Source organism: Salvelinus fontinalis, chromosome 26, assembly GCF_029448725.1.
Source record: "Salvelinus fontinalis isolate EN_2023a chromosome 26, ASM2944872v1, whole genome shotgun sequence".
Classification (NCBI taxonomy): domain Eukaryota; kingdom Metazoa; phylum Chordata; class Actinopteri; order Salmoniformes; family Salmonidae; genus Salvelinus; species Salvelinus fontinalis.
In genome coordinates, this window is record NC_074690.1 from 22,319,562 (window position 1) to 22,331,677 (window position 12,116).

General features: G+C 41.4%; 1 protein-coding gene across 2 annotated transcripts in view; it reads left to right on the forward strand.

The window, feature by feature from the left end:
* Window positions 1-1,319: 1,319 nt before the first annotated feature.
* LOC129823935 (acyl-coenzyme A thioesterase 11-like) overlaps window positions 1,320-12,116 on the forward strand; it is a 29,132-nt gene continuing 18,335 nt past the window's right edge. The window contains exons 1-4 of one of the 2 annotated variants that reach the window (XM_055883066.1): window positions 1,320-1,824; window positions 2,020-2,203; window positions 2,401-2,516; window positions 2,823-3,035. In XM_055883066.1, the coding sequence (XP_055739041.1) occupies window positions 1,443-1,824; window positions 2,020-2,203; window positions 2,401-2,516; window positions 2,823-3,035 (895 nt within the window). In that variant the 5' untranslated portion in view covers window positions 1,320-1,442. Of the gene's footprint in view, window positions 1,825-2,019; window positions 2,204-2,400; window positions 2,517-2,822; window positions 3,036-7,538; window positions 7,680-12,116 lie in introns of those variants that run through there. The other variant, XM_055883065.1, reaches the window with a different exon arrangement.

Below are 12,116 nucleotides of genomic sequence, written 5' to 3' on the forward strand. Positions count from 1 at the left end.
ATATTATGATTGACTTCAAAATATGTATTTAGATAGAACTTTCACATGAGCATTCTGGAGCTGGACTTCTCACAGTTCTCCTGAGATCATCTTCTTTGACTCTTGTATTGATCCAAATGATTATCGCCTCCTTGGAGTCTGTTTCCTCCTTGTCATAACTGTACCAGAGACATTTTAATCTGTCCCTGCTGAGTTCGGCAGCAGCAGGGCCAGTATGTTAAAGATGCATTATTCAGAAATTGTTCTGGCATTTCCTGGTTGCTAAAATTGTAATAGTTCACCTAATTTTAGTTTATTCTACAAAAAACAAGTATAGTGTAGAGAATCATTGTATAATCTAAACCACAATTAAATATATTTTCCATAACCAATAATTATGTTCAGCTGTTTGAAGCTGGTGTACAAAACTGAAAGTAAAAGACACAAAAACAAAACAACCACAGACCACGTGTAACCACACCAGCCCAGGACCTCCACATCTGGCTTCTTCACCTGCGGGATCGTCAGAGACCAGCTACCTGGACAGCTGATGAAACTGAGGAGTATTTCTGTCTGTAATAAAGCCCTTTTGTGGGGAAAAACGCATTCTGATTGGCTGGGCCTGGCTCCCCAGTTGGTGGGCCTGGCTCCCAAATGGGTAGGCCTGCTCAGTCGTGAAATCCATAGATTAGGGCCTAATTTATTTATTTAAATTGACTGATTTCCTAATATGAACTGTAACTCAGTAAAATCATTGAAATTGTGGCATGTTGTGTTTATATTTTTGTTCAGTATATTTTTGTGATGTCAGTGTTACTTTTGTCTGAAAAGGTACAGATGGTTCTGAAGCAGCAATTGTTTTCCTGATTTCCTGATATTGTGTGTCTGTAAAAAGTATAAAAACTAGGCTGAGCCTTGCCCATCTATATGAAATACTACAAACCTAAACTAAAGGTTAAATAAAAATAATGTTAATTTTTGTTATGTCAATTAAGGAACATGAACATACATGACTCTGATTGTGTTTGACATCATGACTGGAATTACATTTATCAAATGTGAAAATTCTGACAGTACAATGTCACCAGACTTAGATCAAATTATGTTCTCTATTTCCATCCAAAAATTTGAAAAGGCCATACTTCTCATCAAAGTATTCACATATTTGATATGATTGAACAGATAAACGAATACACTATTTCTCACCTGTCAAATGCATTTTTCCTTCCACCAAGTATTGGGAAAGTAGTAAAAAGGACGCTTTCATTTTTGGACAAGGCCTATTTTGCATGTGGGTTCCACTCCCATCCTGTTGGAGGCGGTAGTATACCACACTGGTCGTTTACCAATTGCTTTGAACCTCAGTACTGGTGAAAAAGATGGCGGCGTCCTACGGTGATACGTGTAACGAGAAGATGCTATAGATAATTATTACTTTATAAAGATAAATAATACTTAGCAAAATGTTTAAAGAAACTGCACAACTTTTTAAAGCCGCAGCTCCTTTGCTTGCGAAAACGACGCTTTTGAAAGAGGTAAGAATCATCTCGACACATGGGGGGAGCAGTGTCCACGGGCATCGATATTTCAATGTCACCTGCAGTTTATGTGCGAAGGTAACGCCGAGAAAAAAGCCGCGAGTCAAGGTGGACATACCCGGACTCGAGCGCATTACCTATGGCGATAGAATGCACTATGTCCCTGGTTTGGCAAAGCCCTCTTTCCCTACCTGGGTGCGAGACTGGAACGACCCCTCTCATTATTATGCGCCGAAAGAGGAAGAAATGCCACTCCATAAAGAGAAGTCTTGCTTCATATTTAACCAAAGGACAAACGCACTTGAAGGTATTTTATATTAAAGTTCAATAAACTGTTGGCTCCTATTATTGATCCTGTATTAGACAAATGGAAGATATCAGTCAACAAAAGAGATGCCACTAAATGTCAATTGGAGTCCAAAATATAGAAATCAATAAAATAAAAATACATCTAATGAATCAATTGTGTGTATTCTCTTTAATATTTATTCCTATGTTACAGGTGTCAGGCAAGCACTGTGGCTCACTAAATCCAAGCTGACACAGGGACTTCCGGACCAGGTTCTGTCATTGGCTGAGAACGAAGCCAATCAGATTGAAAACCAGGATGAGCGAGTTCAGAATGCCATCAGGCATGCTCGCTTCTGGGACACCACAGAGGAACGACCGTCCAGAGACAATTTCTGGTGAGTAGTTGACCACTACCCAGATGAACGCAAACTAACTAGTCCATGACCCATAATTGTCTTTGTCTGGTGTCACAGGTTTTCATTCACATCAGAATCACAAAATACATGGCTGGGCCAGCTTGGGTCTCTGAACATTAATTCCACTGTCTCTGTGCTGACATGTGGCATCTCTCTTCTGTCCTTTGTCTCTCTAGCGTGGCTTTGCTGAGGAACCTGATCCACCTGTGTGGGAGCCTGCAGGTCAGTCATCCTGTGCTTGGCAGGAGGATCCTGGCGGAGAAATACAGTCTGGCTGCCACATGGAGCAGAGGTAGGCCCGTGACCCCTGACCTCATTCAATAGCATTATGCAATAGTGGTAAATACAGTATTATACTGGACTTTGAATGTATTTGTTGTTTTAGTGTTACTGATATAACACTATTGCCCATCTCATCAAGTTGTACCCAGTCCGAAATCAACCCCTAAGCCCCACTAGTAGGTAATGTGTCCAGGGCCCATTTATTTAAAATCTATGAGACAGACAGGATAGCCACAGTACATAGGCTACTACTACACACCATTGACCAATAGCTTAGCTGTTTTATCTCACCTCTTCCTGGCCACCTGTCCTCCAGGTGAAGACTTGTTCCAGGTGCGAGGGCAAAATGGGTTGCTGCTCAACAGCATGGCCCCTCTCCCAGTGCTTGCTGGGAAAGAGGAGGTCCAGAGCACGGCCGACCATGTCCTGGAGACGTTCTACCCGATCTCTCCCACCATCGACCTGCAGAGTGTCCAGCTCTACAAGGAGCAGAACCATACAGGCAATACTACTGTTTGTCAATCAACCAGTCATTACAGCTACAGATCCATACAATTTGTATGTAGAACAATGGAAATGTTGAATTCAGATCAGGAATGAACTCACAATAAAACCTCTGTTCCTTCAGGCTTCAAGGAGGACTACCCTTACCCTCATGCCCACACCCTCTTCCTCCTGGAGGCAGGAGACACCCCTGTCACTCTCCTTCCTGAGCAGCTCCGTGCTAAGATGATTATGTTTGCCTTCGGGAACGCCCTGGCTCGTGCTCACACACTCCACGGGGTAAAGGCTGTTTGTAACCTTACACATAAATTAATTACATAATGGTATAATGTCCAATACTTTATTACACATTTGTAACAGAAATTATAAAAAGTGATTGAATGGGATAGAGATTTGATCAGTATTTCTGCTTGGCATAATGAGCTGATGGTTGCTTACAGTGGCGGACTTACAATTTGGCAGAAGAGGCAATTGCGACAGGCCTCACATCAGCAAGCCCTCCCCCATGCTCTGCTCGAGGCCCCCCAACACGAAACAAACGACCCGCTGTCGTGGGCTGCTCAGCTCATCGCTCTCATTCTGTCTTGCTTCAGCAGGTTGGTTCAGCAGCAGAAGAATCTGCGCGAATCTTTAAAGTTGCGAAGGAAATGGGGAGGGATAGGGTTTTTGCCTGGGTACTGTGCCCAGGTTAATGAGGCCAGCCACATTGTTGACAAAAAAGGCCTCAAAAAAGTTTGTGAATCCATACAGACGAAAAATTATTCATAAAATATAAAAAATGTATTCCCATACATATATTTCATATCAATATTAATGCAATTCTAGTTTTTCTTATACTAGTAGAAACAAATGCCATTAATCACCCACGGACTGGTTCATAATAATGGACTATTCCACCCTGACAGAGTTCCCGTGCATTGTTCCACACAATATGATTGCAAACGTGACTTTCATTGAAATTAAGCTGCAACAATGAACAAATCCTCCACTGATTTCTCCCTCCACTGATTGTGTATGTGGGTCACGTGTCTAGTCTTGAGCAATTAACCTACATCTCTGATTTTTTTTTTCTTCTCCGTTTTAACAACTAATTGACCGATGTCTGTTCAGTTATTTGAATTCCATTTCATTCTGTTTTTTTCTGTTAGCTCAATGCGTACATTGCAAAGTTTCTCTAGAGATTAACTGTGCAATGTAGTAGGGAGTTTCCAACAGGCCAATATTTTTCACAGTTTAGCAACAATGACCATAATTCATTGCGCATCTTCTTGTCCGGTCTGATTATTTTACACCTACTACAGAAGAGACCGAAGAATGCATGATCGTGAGGTGATCTAGAGAGCAGCTGTTGCTTCGTGAGGTATCTCTACCTGAAAATATATTATCGAAATGATTGATAGTTGGTATTCAGGAGTCATATAAATAGGCCTTATTTACTATGAAGAACTACAAAATAGTGATATGTCAGACCGCACACAGTAGGCAGCAGCTCTATAGAGATGATGACTTGGAATGAAATAATAAAGTAATCAAATAAAACAAATATATAGAACAACTGAAATATTTTATTAAAGTAATGTGAATAAATTATGGAAATCACGGGCTACAAAAAGAAAACCAGCCACGTCACGGACACCGACGTCACGCTTCCAGACAAACGAAGCACTTTATTTGCCCACATTGAGGATACTACAGTGCCACCGCCGCGGACCGCTAACAAGGACTGCGCCATCTCCTTCTCAGTGGCCGAGTGAGTAAAACATTTAAAGTTGTTAACCCTCGCAAGGCTGCTGGCCCAGACGGCATCCCTAGCCGCGTCCTCAGAGCATGCGCAGACCAGCTGGCTGGTGTATTTACGGACATATTCAATCTCTCCATATCCCAGTCTGCTGTCCCTACATGCTTCAAGATGGCCACCATTGTTCCTGTATCCAAGAAGGAAAGATAACTGAACTAAATGACTACCGCCCTGTAGCATTCACTTCTGTCATCATGAAGTGCTTTGAGAGACTAGTCAAGGATCATATCACCTCCACCCTAGACCAACTTCGGTTTGCATACCGTTCCAACAGGTCCACAGATGATGCAATCGCCAATGCAATCGCCCTATCCCATCTGGACAAGAGGAATAACTATGTAAGAATGCTGTTCATTGACTACAGCTCAGCATTCAACACCATACTACCCTCCAAGCTCATCATCAAGCTGGAGGCCCTGGGTCTCAACCCCACCCTGTGCAATATTTGGTCCTGGACTTTCTGAAGGGCTGCCCCCAGGTGGTGAAGGTAGGAAACAACATCTCCACTTCGGTGATCCTTAACACTGGGGCCCCACAAAGGTGCGTGCTAAGCCCCCTCCTGTACTCCCTGTCCATGCACGCCTCCAACTCAGTCATCAAGTTTGCAGACGACACAACAGTAGTGGGCTTGAATACCAACAACGATGAGACGGCCTACAGGGAGGAGGTGAGGTGTCAGGAAAACAACCTCTCACTCAACATCAATATAACAAAGGAGATGATCGTGGACTTCAGGAAACAGCAGAGGGAGCACCCCCCTATCCACATCGAAGGGACAGCAGTAGAGGTGAAAAGTGTTTAAGTTCCTCTGCGTACACATCACAGACAAACTGAAATGGTCCACCCACACAGACAGTGTGGTGAAGAAGACGCAACAGCACCTCTTCAACCTCAGGAGGCTGAAGAAATTTAGCTTGTCACCCAAAACCATGACAAACTTTTACAGATGCACAATCGAGAGCATCCTGTCGAGCTGTATCACAGCCTGGTACGGCAACTGCACCGCCCTCAACCGCAAAGCTCTCCAGAGGGTGGTGCAGTCTGAACAATGCATCACCGGGGGCAAACTACCTGCCCTCCATGACATCTACAGCACCCGATATCACAGGAAGGCCAAAAAGATCATCAAGGACAACAACCACCCGAGCTACTGCCTGTTCACCCCGCTATCATCCAGAAGGCGAGGTCAGTACAGTTGCATCAAAGCTGGGACCGAGAGACTGATGGCATTGAGATAGAAACTGTTTTTCAGACTTCTAAACAGCAATCACTAACTCAGAGACTGCTGCCTACATTGAGACCCAATCACTGGACACTTTAATAAATGGATCACTATTCACATTAAACAATGCCACTTTAATAATGCCACTTTAATAATGTTTACAAATCTTCCATTACTCATATCATATGAATATACTGTATTTTATACCATCTATTGCACCTTGCCTATGCCGCTCGGCCATCGCTCATCCATATATTTATATATACATATTCTCATTCACTCCTTTAGATTTGTGTGTATATGGTAGTTGTTGGGAAATTGTTAGATTACTTGTTAGATATTACTGCACTGTCGGAACTAGAAGTACAAGTATTTCGATACACTTGCATTAACATCTGCTAACCATGTGTATGTGACCAATAATATTTGAAGTGATAAGCAGTAATGGGCAGTCACTACCATCATGAAAATTGTATTAATTGTTTTATTCTGTGTTATAGCATTCATCCCACATATTGCATAGTGCGTAAAAAATAGATACAAATATAATCGAACCAAAACCAAACCGTAAACGCTCAGCACTATGTTGTTCAACCTCTCTTCCCCCTCCCTTCAGACTAAGCCTGGGGTGCTGGAGCAGCCCATAGTGGTCCAGTCGGTGGCCACCAACGGCCGGATGTTCCAGTATGTGGTGTTCCAGCTCAACACCACAGACCTGCAGGCTGACGAGGGGGTCAAGAACCAGGTGTGGGTGGAGAATGACCAGCTGCTGTACGACTTCGCCAAGGTCCACCCCCTCATCAAGAAGAGGGTGGTGCAGGTAAGAACTACTTTGTTTTTTTCTTTGTCTCTTTTCAAAAGTTATATAATCAAACAGTTATAAAATATATTGTACACCCTTATAGGGTCCCACATCTGAAATGGATAGTAACAGGGAATCCATTTTACTTAGTAGCTTAGATTTTATACAAATGGTATTTCAAACATCATTTTGACCAGGTTTTGTTCTCTCTGCTTTGCCCCCGCAGATACCACCAGGTCTATCTGGGTACAAGCCTGAAACCTTCCAGAAGTTCCTGTCCCTCTATCTGCATGGGGCTGTGTGAACTAGCTACATTAAACAGCACCAAAATAACAATGTTCCACTATTCATAACCTTCCTATTTCTACTGTCAGTACTGTAATATCTGAAAATAAAGAGACCCTAGATACTCTAGCTCATCAGTCAAAAGTTTCATTGTGTTTCTCTACCTTCGGCTCAGTTTTGATTTACATCTGTGGAAGAGGATTGTGATCCATATCTCTTATTGCTTAAGAAAATAGCATTGTGGAAATGTAGCTATGTATGTCATTATGACAAACACATTATTTTGTTTCCAGAATTTATTAAATGGATACAGATGTCACACAATTAAGGTGGATTGTATTTCATACAATGAAATGTGCTGGTGAAATGATCCATTCCACCTTAAAATGTGGTTTGGGTGGGAGGTGGTGTTGGCAGCAGTAGCCATTTCATACTGCACCATGTCCTATCACGCTGTCATAACAAGCTGAAACGCGCCCGAGATTGTGCGCTCTACCCATGTACAGTGTAGACTATCTAAAAAGCCCAATGCGATATTCCTATGCGTGTTATAACTTTTGAGGTAAGTTCATCGACAAAAGCACCAGACTGTTCTTTGTGTCCTCGCTGCTCTGTTGCCATTTTGTTGATTTGTTACGTTTGGTCTGGTATGATATTAATTTGTGGATGTGCATCATCCATTTCGTATGATATGTTACGAATTCCAATTTGTTGTGGCTAGCGTTAGCTAGATGCATGGGTCATTCCTATTCACCGGTGCCCCTAGGAAATATCACCTTATTTAGTGTAAAATGTGGATTCCAAGGGGCTTTAAATATCAAGTTAGGTGTCTTTACTATAAAAACGCAAATATATGTATGTCGAAGTGAATTTTATGCATTTTGTTTTTAGTGTATGTCGGCGTTTATGCCATGTCCCCGGCTGCTATTCATCAACTTAAAAATATTAGCTATTAAATATACTGAACAAAAAAGGAAATGCAACATGCAAAGTGTTGGTCCCATGTTTCATGGGCTGAAATAAAAGACCCCAGAAACTTTCCATACACACACAAGGCGTATTTCTCTAAAATGTTCTTCACAAATTTGTTTACCTCCATGTTAGTAAACATTTCACAGGTGCACCTTGTGCTGGGGACAATAAAATACCACTCTTTAATGTGCAGTTTTGATACACAACACCACAGATGTCTGCAGGAATGTCCACAAGAGCTGTTGCCAGATAATTGAATGCTCATTTCTCTACCATAAGCCTCGAACGTTGTTTAAAAAAAATGTTAGTTTGTCCTCACAACTGCAGACCACTTGTAAGTATGCCAGCCCATAACTTCCACATCTGGCTTCTTCACCTGTGGGATTGACTGAGACCAGCCACCCGGACAACTGATGAAACTGTGGGTTTGCACAACTGAATAATTTCTGCATAAACGGTCTCAGGAAAGCTCATCTGCATGCTCGTCATCCGCATCAGGGTCTTAACCTGACTGCAGTTAGGCGTCCTAACCGACTTCAGTGGGCAAATGCTCACCTTCGCTGGAGAAGTGTGCTCTTCACGGATTAATCACGGTTTTAACTGTACCGGGCAGATGGCAGACAGCGTGTATAGTGTCGTTTGTGCGAGCGGTTTGCTGATGTCAGCGTTGTGAACAGAATGCCCCATGGTGGTGGTGGGGTTATGGTATGAGCAGGCATAAGCTACGGACAACTAACATTGGATTTTATCAATGTCAATTTGAATGCACAGAAATACAGTGACGAGATCCTGAGGCCCATTGTCGTGCCATTAATCCGCCGCCATCACCTCATGTTTCAGCATGATAATGCATGGCCCCATGTCGCAAGGATCTGTACACAATTCCATTGAGCATGTTTGGGATGCTCTGGATTGATGTGTACGACAGCGTGTTCCAGTTTCCGGCAATATCCAGCAGCTTCGCACAGCCATTGAAGAGGAGTGGAACAACATTCCACAGGCCACAATCAACAACCTGATCAACTCTATGCGAAGGAGATGGGTTGTGCTGCATGAGACAAATGGTGGATACACCAGATACTGAATGGTTTTCTGATCCACACCCTTACCTTTTTTTGAAGGTATCTGTGACCAACAGATGCACTTCTGTATTCCCAGTCATATGAAATCCATAGATTATTCTACATTGCAGAGTAATAGTGAAGACATCAAAGCTATAAAATAACACATATGGAATCATGTAGTAACCAAAAACGTGTTAAACAAATCAAAATATATTTTATATTTGAGATTCTTCAAAGTAGCCACCCTTTACATTGACAGCTTTGCACACTCTTGGAATTCTCTCAACCAGCTTAATGAGATAGTCACCTGGAATGCATTCCAATTACAATGTAGGAATTAGTAAAAATAAAGGAAAAACCCTTGAATGAGTAGGTGTGTCCAAACTTCTGACTGGTACATATATACTTTTCCTAAAAAACGTGAGGACCAAAAGGCACCGCATGGTAGGAATGACCAGGCGAACGCTAATGTTAGCTAGGTGGCTAACCGTTAGCTAGGTTAGGGGTTAAGGTTTTTTATTTATCTAGGCAAGACAGTTAAGAATAAATTCTTATTTACAATGACATCCTAGGAACAGTGGGTTAACAGCCTCGTTCAGGGGTAGAATGACAGATTTTTACCTTGTCAGCTCAGGGATTCAATCTAGCAACCTTTAGACGGATAAAAATCAATAATGAAAAAACAAACTGTGTGCAGTAGAGGGTTAACCCTTTAGCCCAACGCTCTAACCACAAGGCTAGCTGCCACCCCAAGGTTAGGAGTTGGGCTAATGGGTTAACCCTCTACTGCACACAGTTTGTTTTTTCATTATTTATTTTTATCCATCTTATTTTTTGGAAGATTTAGGCTTTCGGGTAATGTATCAATAATAACAAATATATACTTTGACCCCAAAAACCAATATTATTTTTTGCCTTAGGGAAACGCTGTGCCATAAGGCTACTAAAACACCAAGGAAAATCTGATATTTTCATAACATTTATTAAGTGAAATATAAATTGAGCAAAAAAAGAAATGTCCTCTCACTGTCAAATGTGTTTATTTTCAGCAAACTTAACATGTGTAAATATTTTTATGAACATAACAAGATTCAACAACTGAGACATAAACTGAAAAGTTCCACAGACATGTGACTAACAGAAATTGAAAAAGCTGTCCCTGAACAAAGGGGGGGGTCAAAATTAGAGGTCGACTGATTTATGATTTTTCAACGCCGATACCGATTATTTGACGACCAAAAAAAGGGAATGCCAATTTTCATATATATATACAGTTGAAGTCAGAAGTTTAAATACACCTTAGCCAAATACATTTAAACTCAGTTTTTCATAATTCCTGACATTTAATCCAAGTAAAAATTCCCTGTTTTAGGTCAGTTAGGATCACCACTTTATTTTAAGAATGTGAAATGTCAGAATAATAGTAGAGAGAATGATTTATTTCAGATTTTATTTGTTTAATCATATTCCCAGTGGGTCAGAAGTTTACATACACTCAATTATTATTTAGTAGCATTGCCTTTAAATTGTTTAACTTGGGTCAAATGTTTAGGGTAGCCTTCCACAAGCTTCCCACGATAAGTTGGGTGAATTTTGGCCCATTCCTCCTGACAGAGCTGATGTAACTGAGACAGGTTTGTTGGACTCCTTGCTCGCACACGCTTTTTCAGTTCTGCCCACACATTTTCTATAGGATTGAGGTCAGGGCTTTGTGATGGCCACTCCAATACCTTGACTTATTTATCCTTAAGCCATTTGCCACAACTTTGGAAGTATGCTTGGGGTCATTGTCCATTTGGAAGACTCATTTGCGACCAAGCTTTAACTTCCTGACTGATGTCTTGAGATGTTGCTTCAATATATCCACGTAATTTTCCATCCTCATGATGCCATCTATTTTGTGAAGTGCACCAGTCCCTCCTGCAGCAAAGCACCCCCACAACATGATGCTGCCAGCTCCATGCTTCACGGTTGGGATGATGTTCTTTGGCTTGCAAGCCTCCCCCTTTATCCTCCAAACATAATGATGGTCATTATGGCCAAACAGTTCTATTTTTGTTTCATCAGACCAGAGGACATTTCTCAAAAAATGATGATCTTTGTCCCCATTTGTAGTTGCAAACCGTAGTCTGGCTTTTTATGGCGGTTTTAGAGCAGTGGCTTCTTCCTTGCTGAGTGAAATAATCTATCTGTAAACAATTGGAAAATTACTTGTCATGCACAAAGTATATGTCCTAACCGACTTGCCAAACTATAGTTTGTTAACAAGAAATTTGTGGAGTGGTTGAAAAACGAGTTTTAATGACTCCAACCTAAGTGTATGTAAACTTCCGACTTCAAATGTTTGTCTGCAATGAGCTGTATTGGGCTAGGAGATGGCTGTGGTGCTGTGCAGGTGGAAGTGGGAGGTTGTGCTTTGTCTGCCTCTGTTTGTTGAATTATCACAGTCTGTGGGCCAAAACAATCACATAGATATGGAGTTGAGCAGAAACAACTTAGAACTCTCCATGTGATTTGTCCTGCGATGGCAGTGACGATCTTTATACGGACAGAAGATTTCTTAAATTAACGAACATCCAGTAAATTTCTAACACGTTCTGTTGAGTAATTTAAGTGTTTACTGGAAGTGTTAAGATAATGAAAATATAATGATTTGATATACATTTTGTCATAAAAAATCTGTAGTTTTACATTATAAATATTACCTGGTGTATTTTCTGTTCTTCCACGGATCGTCTTGAGACGATCTGGTAGCAGGGGATCCATTTTCTCAATCTCTTGCTCTGTGACGTAAAAGAGCTTCACATTTGACTGTTCTTTGGAAAGATCATCGTAGATTACGTTTCCATTCTTAAGGTTATTTCCTTTTGCCGATTCCATCCGCAGGACCTTTCCCATGTCCAGCCTCCAAAAAATCCAATTTGATCTTCTCAAACCCCTGATAAAATGGAATTTTGCTCAGG